The 14777-nt window shown below is 43.5% G+C and overlaps 1 protein-coding gene across 4 annotated transcripts in view; it reads left to right on the plus strand.

Moving 5' to 3' along the window:
- PDZD2 (PDZ domain containing 2) overlaps positions 1–14777 on the plus strand; it is a 151330-nt gene that overhangs the window by 99731 nt on the left and 36822 nt on the right. For all 4 annotated transcript variants that reach the window (XM_069880631.1, XM_069880630.1, XM_069880632.1 and 1 more), the window contains 3 exons: positions 10022–10133; positions 12123–12271; positions 12882–13001. In XM_069880631.1, coding sequence (XP_069736732.1) covers positions 10022–10133; positions 12123–12271; positions 12882–13001 — 381 coding nt within the window. The remainder of the gene's footprint in view (positions 1–10021; positions 10134–12122; positions 12272–12881; positions 13002–14777) is intronic.

Consider the following 14777-nt stretch of genomic DNA (forward strand, 5'->3'; position numbering starts at 1 on the left):
AAGTTGTCCTGAGGCACTTCAGGGATTTTAAACTACTCCACTGAAATCTGTATTTTGCCTCGTGCAGTTGACATTACTATTTTAGTATGTAATTGTTTATGTCCAAGTGGAAGAGGATATGATATGACAGTATTTGCATTTGACAATTTATATTTAATTCTAATTCACTTTTCGTAGCATTTCTGTCTGAAATTGAGTCTGTCACTGTTTTGCTGGCTAGCAGAGCAACCTTAGAAATGAACTCTAAAGATAAAGCAGGTCTGCCAGGAATTTGCGAAGTGTCTGATTAATTTGCAAATTTTGGGGTCCCTAGACAAAGGCATGCACCATTAGTTGCTTCAATGTCTTTTGCCTTCGTTTCTGCTGATGCTATGTTGTTCGATATATGATCATTGGAGGGGTTTATTTTTGAAGTATTTAACTTCAGTGACCAGCTTCATATTAAAGGGCTGAAATTCCAAAAAGTTACTGAGCACATGAATAGGGTGTCAGCCTCAGCAGGTTTGGATCTGTAGTTGCTGGAGGCACAGAGCAGAGCCTGGGGATTGTTCCTCTGTATTTTGCTTTATCTTGTGCCCTCCCTTGAGTATCTGCTGCTCATAGTACTGGAGGCAAGGACTCTGAGTCAAGTCCATGCAGAACAGAATTATACAAAAGAGGATTTTTTTTTTTGTTAGGAAAGGAGGTCATTGCTATCCCTACATGTTGATGGGGGTGAAAACTGGAGAGGGAGGCAATTTGCCTCCCGACTCTTAAGCTGATCACGCAGGTGAACCCCAGGGTGCAACCTCTGACAGCATCCCCACCTGTGTGAATCCCTGCTCTGGGGCAGCAAAAGCCTTTTGCTCTTGTTCAGTCACTTCTCATTGACCTGACAATGTTGTACCTTCATATGAGCTGTCAGCATGTTGCATGCAGAGGTGGCTGTGACCGGCCAAGGTCTTGATCCTCCTACAAGTAACAGAAACAGGATGTCCCTGGTTAAAGGTTTCTTCTGTGAACTGTGTTTCCTTATCCCTGCCAAAACCTGCTTGTGTTTTTTGTAGGGCATACAGTTGAAAGTGGATAAATAACCCTGTTCTGCAAATATGCAGAAATGCATTTGTTTATCCCTCTCTATTTTTATATTTTATCTGAGCTGTCGGACTGCTTAGTTATTTTCTGTTGTGTGCCTTTCAGTCTTACCAGGGAATCCATATGTAATTACCTGTAGCCATTGCAAGCATAATAAGGAAGAGGATAACAATGCCGTAAGTTTAAAAACACTCTTGGGGTCAAAAGTTTTTCTGGAAACACTGGGAGGGAATTTCAGAGAAAGCATTAGCATTGAGAAGGAACAGGAAGCATAAGTCAACAATTAAATGTGTGCAGAGCGCAGGGAGGGACCCTCATTACTTGGAGGACTTGAGTGTTCATTCCCATTAGGACACTGCAGTCTTGGAAGAGGTTTCTGAAACATGACTTGCTCCTCAAACAACACTGCGTGGCTGGAAAAGTGAGGAAGAGCTTTTGCTGTCAGAAATCTGCTTTTGCACTGAACCGCTTTGCTTGGCAGATGAAGAAGGTGAAAAGCCTGCTGTGAAGCTTTGCTGTGGCCAGCCCTTGCCCTGGAGGAAGGTTTAAAAACTACTTTCCCTTTCATCGTGAGGGCTGGCAGTGTTTGCAGATCCTGTCTTGTGCCATGTTACCCTTGGAAGGGGCAAGCAAGAGCAAGGTAGCAACTGCACCTTCACATGGTTTGGGGCTGCTGCTTGGCTGTAGATGCTGCATTTCAGAGTCTGGCAGCACTGCACCTTTCTGAGATACAATCTTGTCCAGCGTGGTCATGAGTCTGTGCCGGTGCAGTGCCCTTCACTCATGCCATAGCTGAGCAGACAGAATCACAGAATTGCAGAATTGCTAGGTTGGAAAAGACCCAGAGGATCATGAGTCCAACCATTCCTATCAACCACTAAGCCATGCCCCTCAGCACATCATCCACACTTCTTTTAAACACCTCAGGGGAAGGTGACTCAACCACCTCCCTGGGCAGCCTGTTCCAGTGCCCAATGACCCTTTCTGTGAAGAATTTTTTCCTAATGTCCAGCCTAAATCTCCCCTGGCAGAGCTTGAGGCCATTTCCTCTTGTCCTGTCCCCTGTCGCTTGGGAGAAGAGGCCAGCACCCTCCTCTCTACAACCTCCTTTGAGGTAGTTGTAGAGAGCAATGAGGTCTCCCCTCAGCCTCCTCTTCTCCAGACTAAACAACCCCAGCTCTCTCAGCCGCTCCTCGTAAGGCCTGTTCTCCAGCCCCCTCACCAGCTTGGTTGCTCTTCTCTGGACTCGTTCCAGAGCCTCAACATCCTTCTTGTGGTGAGGATGAACCTGGCAGGAGCTGCAGTAGCCCTTTGCATCATGTTCTTGGCACAATTTCAACCCCATTTTCTGGGATCTAGCACTAGATTTTTTTTCTTGTTAAATGGTGGCCTGAAGAGCAGAGTAAATTATGCTGTAGGCAAGTCGGCTTACAATTGGGTCGTACAGTGACCCCAGAGGACTGGGGAAACACCAGTTTTTTAGAGTAAATGTAGCTAGGAATTTAGGCGAGAGAGAATGCTAAAACATGAGGACCAAGTCTTGTTCACTTAATGTGGCTATTTTTCTTGCGTTGTCTCAGGAAGGCGTATCACATTAAAATAAGCAATTGCAATTTGTTTTGTTGTCACAGAGATGTTCAGTGATGGGCTGATGGTGGTGGTGCGACACTGGTAAGGGCTGGGGAAGGTGTGGGTGCAGATCGCATGTATTTGGGGAGGAGGAAGAGCAGTGAAAGGCCTCCAGGGAGGCAGCGTCACTGAATTGCTATTTTTCACATATTCTAAAATTCACCTGTCAAGGAGACTTAAAAGTGAATATGTCCTTCAGGTCAGGAGGGAGTTCCTCAGCAGCAGTTGCATCCTTCCCTGCACCTGGCTCCCAGCCCTTCTGGGCCACTTTCTACAGCCCCTGCATTTAAGGCAAATGCAGAGAAACCTGTTTCATCAAGAGGCCAAGGGTTCCCTGTAGACGTGATGTGGGCTACAAACTGCAAAATATCTCCTGTAGCTTGGGCTGGTGGAAGATAACCTTTTTCACTTGGCCATAAATATCAGTGTAGACAATGCCCAGAGTTATAGTTTTTGTTCTTCCATGTGATATGTTTGGAAGCCAAGTCAGCAGAGTAATAGGAACATAAGATTATCTACAGTACAGGTTCTGCCTGGTCTTTGTTTTTGTGAATGAAGGTTTCTCCCATAAAGCAACAAATACAGTACAGCCTGTCTCTCCTTTGGCTGTTTGGACAAGTGCCCAGTTTTGAAGGAGATTAACTGCCTTTAACAAGCTAAAAATAAACCCCTCATGGCCCTGGAACAAGAGAGTTGCTGTCACAGCCATGCAGTTCACATTCATTAACAGAAGGATGATACGGGGTGTAGGATTTGAGAGATACCATGAATTTTCTATCATCACATCTGCAGTTTGTTTATCTGCAAATTCTTGAGTGTGTACCCCGTCCAGTCTTGGTTGGGCGCAGTTAAAACTCATTTGAGATCTGCTGTTCTTGTATAAATGCAGCCTATATAATGTATGAGGCTTCAGATTGTTGATTCAGGTACGAAAGACTCTTAATGCTTATGTATTCCATATCATCTCATGTACTTACGATAATATAAAATGTGGGTTTGGACCTGAAATCTAAAGCTGTCCACCAGCTGTGTCATGGGAAAACTCTCTGCAGCTGTGGGTTGACTTTGGTTTTAGGAACATCTTGTTTCATTCTCAGGAGAGTTGTTTATTTTGGGGATTGATTGTTGTTTGCTTTGTCCCTCCCTGTGGGTAAAGAGGTAGGAAAAAAAAAAAAAGCAGAAGCAAGTTATTATTTGTCATGATGCACAGGCCTCGTATTTATGCTAAGCTATAAGCTGAGCATTTATTAAAGAAAATAGCAGAGGAGCTGGACCAGCTTTCACACAACTTGAGTCGGGCGTTTGTCTTCTCTGTTTACAGGACCGATCTTCTAGGTCATGTCTTGCAGCACATAGAGACATCTCGTGGGCAACAGCTAAACTGCATGCGAACCCGTCAAGTTTTTTTTTTTGGGGGGGGGTGGGATGGGGAGAAGGGGAGGATGAAGCATAAGAAAGGAAACAGCAGTGATCTGCCTGAGTACCATTTCAGAAATAAATGCACTTTATTTCCTTTAGCTTAGAAGCTGTTTGTAGTGCAAATCATAATACATTGCAGAGGAAGGGTGATCTGGTTCAAAAAGGACTGGGAGCGTCTTAGTATTTCCAAGTATTTCCAATTTCTTAGTATTTCCAATTTCCATTTCTGTGATATCTGTTTCTTGGAGAACTTAGCTGCATTAGCCATTTCTTGCATTTCTTTGTATTTAAAAGGTTATTTTCCAAGTTTTTTTCTCTTTGAAACATTATTATTCATTTTAGCAATTGCTTGGAGACCTGAAAATGAAATCTGCTTTACTTACCTGCAGCCCTGACCATAAATATAACATTGTACCAGTGAGTCTTTGAGCCAGCACAGCTGGGACCTGCTACACCAAGAACTGCCAGCATCCTTTGTGTTGTGATCAGCAAGTTGTGGGCCCTGGTATCAAACACATTGGAGAAGATTCTGGGGGTATTCTGGAAGATGAGAGCAACTCAGCTCTGCTGTAGCACATTTCCAGTCTGTTTGCTGAGAGTGCACGAGCAAGTGTTGCTGCTGGCTCTGTGTTTGTGAGTGCTGGGTTGTGTTTCGTGTGCAGGTTTGTGTGTGACTACTCTATGGACTTGGGTAAAAGCCAATAAAATTAAACCATTTGGGTTTTGTACCTCCTGAAGCCGATGGTGGTGCCCTTTCTAGCAGCTGCTGTGAAGGCTTAGGGTGGCTTTTGAGGGCAGGCATTTGGTAGTGACAGACCACTCTTTTAGAGACCACTTTAAAGGCTTTTTGTTTTGTTTATTTGAGAGACCACTTTAAAGGCTTTTTGTTTTGTTTATTTGGCATTTCCACCTATTCAGAAAATAGGGCTGCTCAAGTTCTTGACACTTTATCAGACTTCCTGATCTCCTTGCTGCACATGAACTGGGAGTTTTCCAACACTTTCTGTATAACTGTGTAATGGAAGCCTCAGGTTCCCATCCCCTTTCCCTGGGTAGGAGAAAGCACAGGCTGCACCCACTGCTGCTGGCATGGGTAGTTCTCAGATGAGCTGCTGGGAAGGCGGCTGGTGCTTTGTTTTACCAGTGGTGTTAAATATAGCCCAAATCTGAGCCCTCCTGGAGCCTCACTGGTGAAGCCTGCCCTGCATAATGTGCAGAGCAGCTGTCTGCCCTGGCAGCTTCATACTGGGGTGAAACTAGGGCACCAGGTTTTTCTAAGGTGTCAGTTAAGGCACTGAATTAGTGCCGACATGGAGATGGCATTCCTCCTCTTTTCCTCCATCCCTGGATCCGTCTGGATCTCTGCATTTGTGCTGTGACAGACGGCTGTGGTAGTGCAGTATCCTTTGAAGGACAGAGTCCAATTGCTTGCTCCAGAGACAATTACATCTGAATTAATTGGGGCTTCTTGTGGACCCTGTGGTTCAGCTGAGGGTGCTGCTACTTTTGTGTTGGGAAGCGCTTGTTTTGGAAAGGTGTCTCTGGGTGCTGCAGCCCTGGCTGGTGTGTGCCCTGGCTCATCCAGCTCTTTCTAGCAAAGGCAGCTTTGTGCGTGCCCTAAAACAGAGCAGGAAGCCATGGAAAACTCATTGCTGGCAAAGATTAGGGAAATCAGTGTCCTCTGCATCATTTGCAGTGTTAATTCCAGTAAATTATAGTGCTCCACTTTGTAATTTATCTAGGAGATGGATTCAATTAAACTGAAAAAGAGCTAATTTAAAAGTGAAGGAATTTTACTTTTTTACAAGGTGAAGGGGCCTGTGGAGCACCCTGCCTACCAGACTTAAGGCTTAAAACATGCTGTGCCCCAGAAAACAATAAATAATTGCTAGAATGACTAGAATAATAATAGACCTTCAAAGAAAATTTCCAACATTTTTGGAAAGGCTAAAGCCTCTAAGGCACCAGCTAGTCTTGACGGACAAGGAAGAAAGACTTGGTGCAGGGATGAGGTGAAGCCAGGTTTGCATGTGGTGTTTTGCTCCTTTCTCTGAAGGGGCTGGTGCTGTCTGCTTGTGGGGACTTGTAGGTTTCATCCTGCTAGCTGCCCTACAGACAGCGCTGCTGCATTTTTTCATGAAGATACATGTTTGGGGTGATGCCGCTTAAGGAAGAACTGTCCTGGCTGTGTCAGGACCAAAGAAGATGAGGAGTTATCCCATGGAGTTTGTGCAGGATTGCCGTGTGCAGGGGCACAGCCATTCCTCATTCGTATTGCTGTTTTAAAGAGGGGCAGAGGAGTTGCTGGAGGACTTGCTTTCCTAGTGCAGGTAGGCGTGAATTTGGTGTGTTGCGGATGGCTCAGTCTAATTTTCACTGTTTCATTCCTAAACTATCAGGTTAAACTTGTCTATATGCTGCTAGTGCTTCTCAGCAGAGAAAGCCATCAGGCTGTGCCGTGGGGAGTCAAATGGGCTCACTGATAGAAAAGACAGCAGCTTAGGAGCTTTGCAGTGGTAGCAGTAAAGCAGTTTGCTTATTAAATTGTATCATCCCCTGTGTGCCGCCTTGTTTCTGTAGATCTGTGACAATTGCCAAGCTGTTTGCGGTTAAACAATGAAGAGTCTCATAATCCTGCTCCTCATCTTGCCTAATTAAGGGCCTGGTCGTGCTGGAGCTTTGCCCGAGCAAGGACTCCAGGGGCAGTTGTTCATTCTGGTGCAGTGCCAGGACCATGTGTCCCTGATAGTGCTGTTTCCTTTGAAATCAATTGAGATGTCACCATCGCTTGATCCCAGAGCTACTTAATGAACTGGCAAAATGGGCTCTATTTTTAGATCTTACTTCAAACTGCTGTGCGTGTTAAAGCTCCTCTTGTCCTTAAGACTGAGACAGCGTTGGGCAGGATTTATTGGTTTAGTTTAATAAGAGACATACAGAACTGAAATAATAGGCTCCATTTCCTTGAAAGTGAGGAAAATTAAAATGGCATAGTTAAATGTGGGCAGCCGTCTTGAGACAGTAAAGCGATATGTTCACGTGTGGCCAGAAGGATAAGGTGGAGCTGGATTTTTCTTCATGTCTAAGTTACAGCAGAGCCAAAGATTACAGACAGGCGACTTGTGGGAGTTCTCGCAAGCTTTGTGGATTGGTTTTCTAAGTGTTTTCTGAGTAGGATAAAACTCCTGGTGGTTTCTTAGATGAGCTTGAAAACTTAAAGAATAGCTGCTTCATGTGAATGCTAGAGTGTCTTCCTCTATATGTTTACAACCAGTGTCAGAGAAGTATTTTTGCTAAAATAAGAAATAAACAGAGACATGGGTAGTTTACATGTTTTTACTTCTTACTCTAGTCTGAAGCCAAGTTAGATAAAATGTGTTTTCAGGAGACCACTGAGAATGTCTTGAGGCTTTCTCTAGCACTGGTGTTCATGCACACATGCCCCTTCTGTGGATCATACAAGGGTTTTCTCTCTGTAGGCTCACAGCCTCCAGAATTGTGCAGCAATGGTGTGGAGGGACAGAGGTGCACAGTTTTAATATGAGGGGCAATTGTCTCTTGTTTTCCCTTCCATCCCATTCTGTATGTAAATGCAGAATGCATCTGTACATGCTTGTGTTATGCAGTCAAAACAAATAAAAGTGAAAAAACTCCAAGCTGAACTCTCTGTGGTAGAAACACGAGATGTACTGAATAGGTCAATCTTGAGCGCAGGCTTAGTGTGGAAATGGGCTGTGGCAGTGGTGATTTCAGCGTCTCTCTGTATGCCACTGCAGACTAACCTGTTTTTTTTCCCCATGCTCTGAGCTGGAGGAAGCAGTTCACCTTTGGACTGGGAGTTGTGTGGTCTCATCAGATGTAACCACTCATGTCCATGTCCATGCACTCCGCAGAAACAAAATAGCTCTGCTGCTCTGGACTCAAGCTGGGTTGTGCTAAGCTCCAGAAAAGCGTGGTTGGACCCATCTCTATCTGTTAGGACAGCTAAGCAGGATGCCAGCAAAACTGCCTACTTCGGTTAGGTATCCCCCCTTGTTTTTTTCCTTCTCTATGCTTCAACTGTTTCTCCACCACAGAGCTAACATTGCTTTGGAGTACTGATTGAATTTTGCACCTTTAAAACCAGAAGCTCCGTGATTTTTGTGTGTTTGTGCAACTGATTTCTACCTTTCTAGGAGGAAGGCATTGTCACTTATAAAGGGTATTTTTACTTATATGATAAATTCCAGCGTAACTTTGTGTGATCCACAAAGTTCTGGCTCACTTGTGGACAGCTCTGCTGTCTGCTGGGTATGCTCTCAAGCTAATCATGGGGAGAGCTGGTGATACTTTGGGTTATGGCCTGATTATTTGGGTCTCTTGAGTGGGTTTTTTGATTTGATTTCTTAGATCTTGTCTAAAATGAGTCCCTCACTAGAATGCCTAAGTTGTAAGCACCAGTTTCTTGAACTGATATAGTTATTTTCTTCTTTGGATAAATCCTATTACATGGAGCTACAAAACATTCAGTAATGGAAGCAGACTCTGAAGTAGTTGCTGCAATGCCTTGAAAAAATCAACAAGAACTAACTAGGACGTGCAAACTATGCATAAACAATGCATAGCTGTTCATGTTGAAGGGGAAGGGAATAAAAAGCGGCTTGCATTCCAGCTTCCTGTTATCTGCCATTTTTTGTCATTTCCTAAGGCTTTTGTCGTCTGAACTGAAATCACAACGTCTAAACTCTGCGCAAAAAACTTCAGCTTTCTTGTTGAGGATAAAGAGGGACTGGGGGATGGGAGGCAGATTCTTAGGAAAATACTGCTATTGTGAAGCTTGAATAGTGGAAGCAGAAATTATTTTAATAGTAAGAGTGTTTAGTCAGGTAGGACTTCTTTTTTCAAACTGATTTCTAGCAGTTTATGTGCTACGTTAAAAGTGTCATGTAACCAGTAAGTGGTTGTGTTTGTTGTCCTTGCCATGAGCTGCTTGAAATCATGCAGAGGACGCATGTTGGGTGATGGGGTGAGAAGGTAAAAGAATTAATGTGTGTATGGGGAGCGTGTCAAGGACTGCTGTGTAGTGGCACATGTAGGAAAATATGACTGCTGGAGCTCAGTAAAGGAAGCAGTGAGACGAGAAGGGAGTCACCAGGTTCTCCCACGGTGCATAGGTTGAGAAGAGCCTTTGCAGGTTTGGCACTTGGGCAGCTTTGCTCATATCTGACCATGTGGGAGCAGGACATAGGGTGTGTGTGACTGTGCTGCTGTACCTTGTCATCTTATATTGTCATCTGCGTCTTGGGCAAAAAGGGTGGGTAAGCAGAATCCTCTTGTCTTCATGCATCTACTCAGGGTGCTGGGATTGTGATTCCATGTGTGAATTTAAGATGAACGTTCCTAGGCTTTTAATTGTTTAGCTGTATCATGGTTGTAACTTTACGTTAAATTTGCTTTTCGTCCATTATGCCTTGGCATTCAACTCTACACTAACAATAAAGTTACACTTTTTTAAAGTGCTCTTCTCCATAAAGATGTGATGTCTCTGGAAGTTTGCTGAGCTGAACAAACTGCAGTAAAATCTAGGTTAAAATTGTTAAAGCGCATGTGGAAGCAGATGAATGAGGTACTGTGGATGGTGGAGGCACTCTGGGTGCATTAGTGTGATTCCCTGCAGAGGATCCATGGCCATAATGAGGTACAGGTGTACCCATCGGTAAGATTTGCAATAATGTCCAAAGGCATTGCTGAAAATTAATTACAGAAGTGTGTTCTGGCTCAATACAATGACATGTTTTGGAAAAAAAATGTTGATGTCCAGTGGAATTTTTGTCCTTAGTAAAAACGAGAGGAATTCCATCAATGTCTCTGGTTTATGAGTAAATAAGTTGTGGTTGCTTGTTTTTTTAAACTTTTCTAGGTGATGGAGACTGAGAAATCTCAAGATCCAGCTTGTGCAGAACTGTCCAAAGGAAACAACCAGAGTCCTACTCTGGGAAGTGGCATATTGAAATACAGAAGTCGATCCCAAGGTAAAACTACTTGGATAAAAGATAGCAATAGAAGGATATTTATGTTGTGTATTTATTTTAGCTGTCTAGAAGGACAATAGGTTTTCTTTCCTTTGGAGGTCATATTAATTTAATTTGGAAGAAAAATCCCAGCTGTAAGTTGTTTGCATTTGATGTCCTGAGTTGAACTATTGTATCGACAGAAAGATTAAGCAAAATTTTGAAGCTGCTTTTTTTTTTGGTTTTGTTTTGGGTTTTTGTGTTATTGTTGTTCTTTCTCTTCTCTTGCACTCTTTCTTTAGTATTTACATTACCTATATGTTTCAGTGTGCTTTAATACTGAGATGAGGGACATATTTCAACATGCCATCACCAAATACCTATTATGGAGAATACTCTCCAAAGATTTTGTTGTTTTGTCCCTAGGAGTGTGCAGAACTTGATCATTCTTATCCCTAACACTCTACAGATCTCTCTGCTATGTTTACTGTAATTTCTGTATTTTTGCATGCTCCACGGACCTTTTGTGCCTGTAGTGCTTGCGGCTGTGTGTTGGTATATCACTAGGGATCCAGCCCTGGTTCCCATAAATGTTGATGTCCCTGAGCTGTGGGTGATCCTGGAGCATCCACAAGCCTAGTTACAAGCCTGGACTGAGCACAGGAAGAGAAGCTGCGTTCAGAGATGGGCAGAAAGCACAGAAATATAGGTATTCTCCTAGAAGAAGAGAGAGGGAGGTGATGGAAAAGGTTTAGTTGTAAGTAGAAGGAGGTTTCGGGAGTGAAATAAGTGCCAGGATAGCCATCCTGGCTGTGTGCAACAGCAGTGCCTTATGTGCTCAGGGAAGGAGATCTTTAAAACCAGAGGTAATTTCATACCCCAAAGCAAGGAGCAGGTTTAAATCGCACTCTGGGCAGTGGGTACAAATTCTGCCTATGGATGTGGTGGCAGAATTGCTTTAATGCTGACTGAAAAGAAGCGACTGCTCCAGCTCTGTGCTCCATCCCTCCCTGGCTCTGGCAGTGATGCCTGCAGAGCCATGGGGTGAGGAGGATGTGGCAGAAAACAGGACTGGGGCTCTTCTGGGCAAATTTCCTCTTCTTCTACCTCAACACATGAGTAGTGAGCCCTGGCCCCAGGGTAAGGACAGGGCGGGAAGGATGAAGGGTAGGCAGAGCCGTCCCTTTCTGTGGCAGTTCCAACTTAATATTGGTTTAAAGTAATCTTAAAAGCACATCATGAAATAGAGCTTGCATGAATTTGGCCTGTCTGTGTCTTGGGTATTCATCTTTGAAATAGGGGTTAATGGCCCTTCCCTGCATGGTGGTGAAATGGCAAGGATAAATGTGCGGGAACTGCTGTGACTGGGGGTCCTGTGGGGACTTCAGAGAAAATGAGAATTGGAGGAGCCCCAGTGTGAGGAGCGGGGTAGCTGTAGCTAATTACAGGATGTCCTTCAAGACAAAGAATTCTGTTTCTTATGTGAACTCTGCACTCTTCTCTTTAAGACAACCTGGGTTGCTGCCAGAAGCATAGAAAATAGCGTTTATTTGGCACGTTTTTCCTTTTTCCATTCCAGAAAAATTTCCCTCAAAGTGACATGACACCTCCAGAAATGAATACTGCTACAGTGTCAGATCTTTTAATTTTAAATAAATGAAGCTTGAGAGCTTAGTGCACTTGCAAGTGCCACTGGGTGAGAACAGCTGAATTTTCTTTTCTGTCCGTGTGCTACTGACTCAATTATCTTCTGCTTTTCCTTACTACCACAAGTGACAGTGCTGAGTAGTTTAGCATCAGTGGAAGATAGTAGGAAACTTGTGACAGCAGGAAAAGTTTTTAGCTAAGGGTGATCAAAACTAACTTCTAGTTGCCCAGTTGGGAACTGCATAGTGTTGCTTTAGGGCACTGTTTTAAGTTGGGATTTGCAGGAGGTGATTACTGTGGGTTGTTGAGAGGATAAAGCAGCCGTGAGATGTTCGTGGGATGTGTTTCTGTGGTTTTCCCTAGGTGCTGGATCTCGCTTGGAGTCCGTGGGAGAAGACGATGAGCTGACAGTGGAAAACGGTGAATCGAGTTATGAAATAGCGGTGAAATATTCCCGAGGTGGAAGAAAGCACTCTCTGCCCCAGCAGCTGGAGTCAGTGGGAGCCAGGCAGGTGGGTGGAACAGTTGGCTGGCTCCTTGCACCTTGCTGTGCTCGGTCCTTTGAGATCTGTGTGGAGCTTGTAGAAGTGAGAGTAGTGAAATGAGGCCACATAAGTACATCATAGGGGCTTAAACCAGGCCTGGACACCAAAATGGGACTGCTTGACCAACTTTGAAGGACCTCATTACTCTGCAGATGGTGAAGGGGAATACTTTTTGGTGTGGCCAGGAAGCTCCAAGACTGAGTGTATGACGTGCAGTTCTAGAGATCTGATGACTTAAACAACAAAATCCTGCTTCTCTTTATTTTAATGACTTGATGATGTAGGCTTTTCTCTTTTTAGCAGGTGAGGACCTCAGTATATCATGAGGCTACTGTTAATCTTTTCAATTTAAATTGTGACTAGTACATTACAAAATGACGCTACTGTGCAAAATGCAGGAAAATTACTGTGGCAAGATTCACTTTGAGTGTAACAGCTAGGATTTAATCCCTTGAACATTTTTCTGAAAATCTCTAAGATCCTCCTTCCCTCTTCTCTGACACATGCAATTTTCCCGGTGTGAAATCCCAATGTCTGTGCCAAGCAGTCAGAGCAACTTCCCTTGTTTATTTGTTAGGACTACCATATTGTGAAGAAATCCACCCGTTCCTTCAGTGCTGCCCAAGTGGAATCTCCATGGAGACTGACCCAGCCATCGATCATTTCCAACATCGTCCTGATGAAAGGGCAAGGCAAGGTGAGGATTTCTGCATGTAGCTGGTTGCTTACGCATGGCAAGAGCTGACATTTAAGAGGCATCTCCCACACCTAGGACTTCTGGCAGCTCTTAAGGTAGCCAATAATAATAATAACAATAATGATAAACAAATCCCTTTTTCATGTGCAGATGCCAAAGTTACATTTGTGAAATCCAGTGGAAGTGATGATTGTGTCACGTATTTGATGTGGGTTGACTCTCATTCTGATTTGGTGCATCTGGTTGCTACTAAGTTATCAAATATTAATAATGGTTCTATAAATACATATGTTTATGCAAAGTTGATGCAGCTGCCAAAGAGTACCTGTTTGCATGCATATTATGGACAAACGTATTGTATCTCTGTGGAATCTGGATACATTAAAAAAAATCGCTGCAAATTATGTATTAAACCGAAAGACGGGTTCCTGCTTGATTGCTTATCTGAGAGCACTGAATTCTGTGGGTCAAAATGTCCTCTTTTCACCCTCCAGTAATATGTTTGTGCATTTGCTAGACACCAGCTGGTTGAACCCTAAGTAGAAATAGATAAGCATTAACCTAGGTATATATTGTTTTCCCTAATCCAATCCACACTAGTATCAAGGCTGTCATTTAAATATGCTAAAAATATGCATGTCTTTTGTGAAATACTCTTCAAATTCATCAGATGGATGTGTTTTGGAGTAAAAAGTCTTGTTTTGACTTCCAAGCTCAAATACAAAATGAATTCCTTGTTGTGCTTGAAGTTTAGCTAAGAGTTAGAAATAGTGACTTCTCCGAGTAGATTGACTCGCGGTTGCCATAATTCTCCTTGTTTGGGGGACTCCGGGTCTTTGATGACACTTCCAAGCAAATATTTCTTCATTTTTCACTTACTTATTTTTTTAATGCCATTTTTCTTGTAAGAGTTAGTTTGTTTCTCCATGTAGGATAAATGACCCTCTCCTGCTTTTCTGCAGTTATCTCCAAGACTTTAAGAAGCAGTTAGGAGCATGAAGACTCTAGTGATCTTGAAAGACCTCAAACAACTGCTGTTTTAGGTGTCTTCTGCCCACTTTTTGAGCCATCGGCTCTGCTGGGGATTGCACTGTGTACAATTTATACAGTAGCATTTGCTTTATTGACTTTATGTGAACCTGGGGCTTGGAAAGTATTTCTGTAGAGTCATTATGTTGGTGGTTGAGAGCCAACTGTGTGCCCCAAGTGGCAATGCTTCTCTAGGAAGGTGGGCTAACATTGGAATCACTGTGCTTTGCAGCCATATTTCTCCCAATCCACTGCACAGGGTCATGTGGAGAACTGCCGTGTCCATGCCAGGCACCTTGTGTTTTCCATGGGATGCTTTGCCGTTTACAATTTACCAGTATACAGTTAATTATCTTGTGTTGCACGAGAAAGCTAGGGTGCTTGCTTTCTAGAAATCAGTAATGCCTTAGCAAGTTACTAGAAGCTCATAACAATGGTAGTCTACTTTATATTCATGGAGTAAACAAAAAATGCTGGTTGTTGTACTGGGTTGTAAACACCGTGTTAGTGCCTGACCTGGCAGCATCCCTCGGATGTAGAGCACAGCCTGAGGTGCTAATAATACCGTGGCTTCAGATCACTGAAGCACAGCAGTTTTCCACTTCCCTTCTCCAGCTGTTTGGTGACTTTTCTCTTTATTCTGTAAAATATTTGTACAGCAGTGACAAGAGGAGAAATATGGGGAGAATGGATCAAGGAGGTGATTTGGCTGGGAAATAACTCAGCAGAAGAGAGAGGTGCATTCTG

Source organism: Phaenicophaeus curvirostris, chromosome Z, assembly GCF_032191515.1.
Source record: "Phaenicophaeus curvirostris isolate KB17595 chromosome Z, BPBGC_Pcur_1.0, whole genome shotgun sequence".
NCBI lineage: Eukaryota > Metazoa > Chordata > Aves > Cuculiformes > Cuculidae > Phaenicophaeus > Phaenicophaeus curvirostris.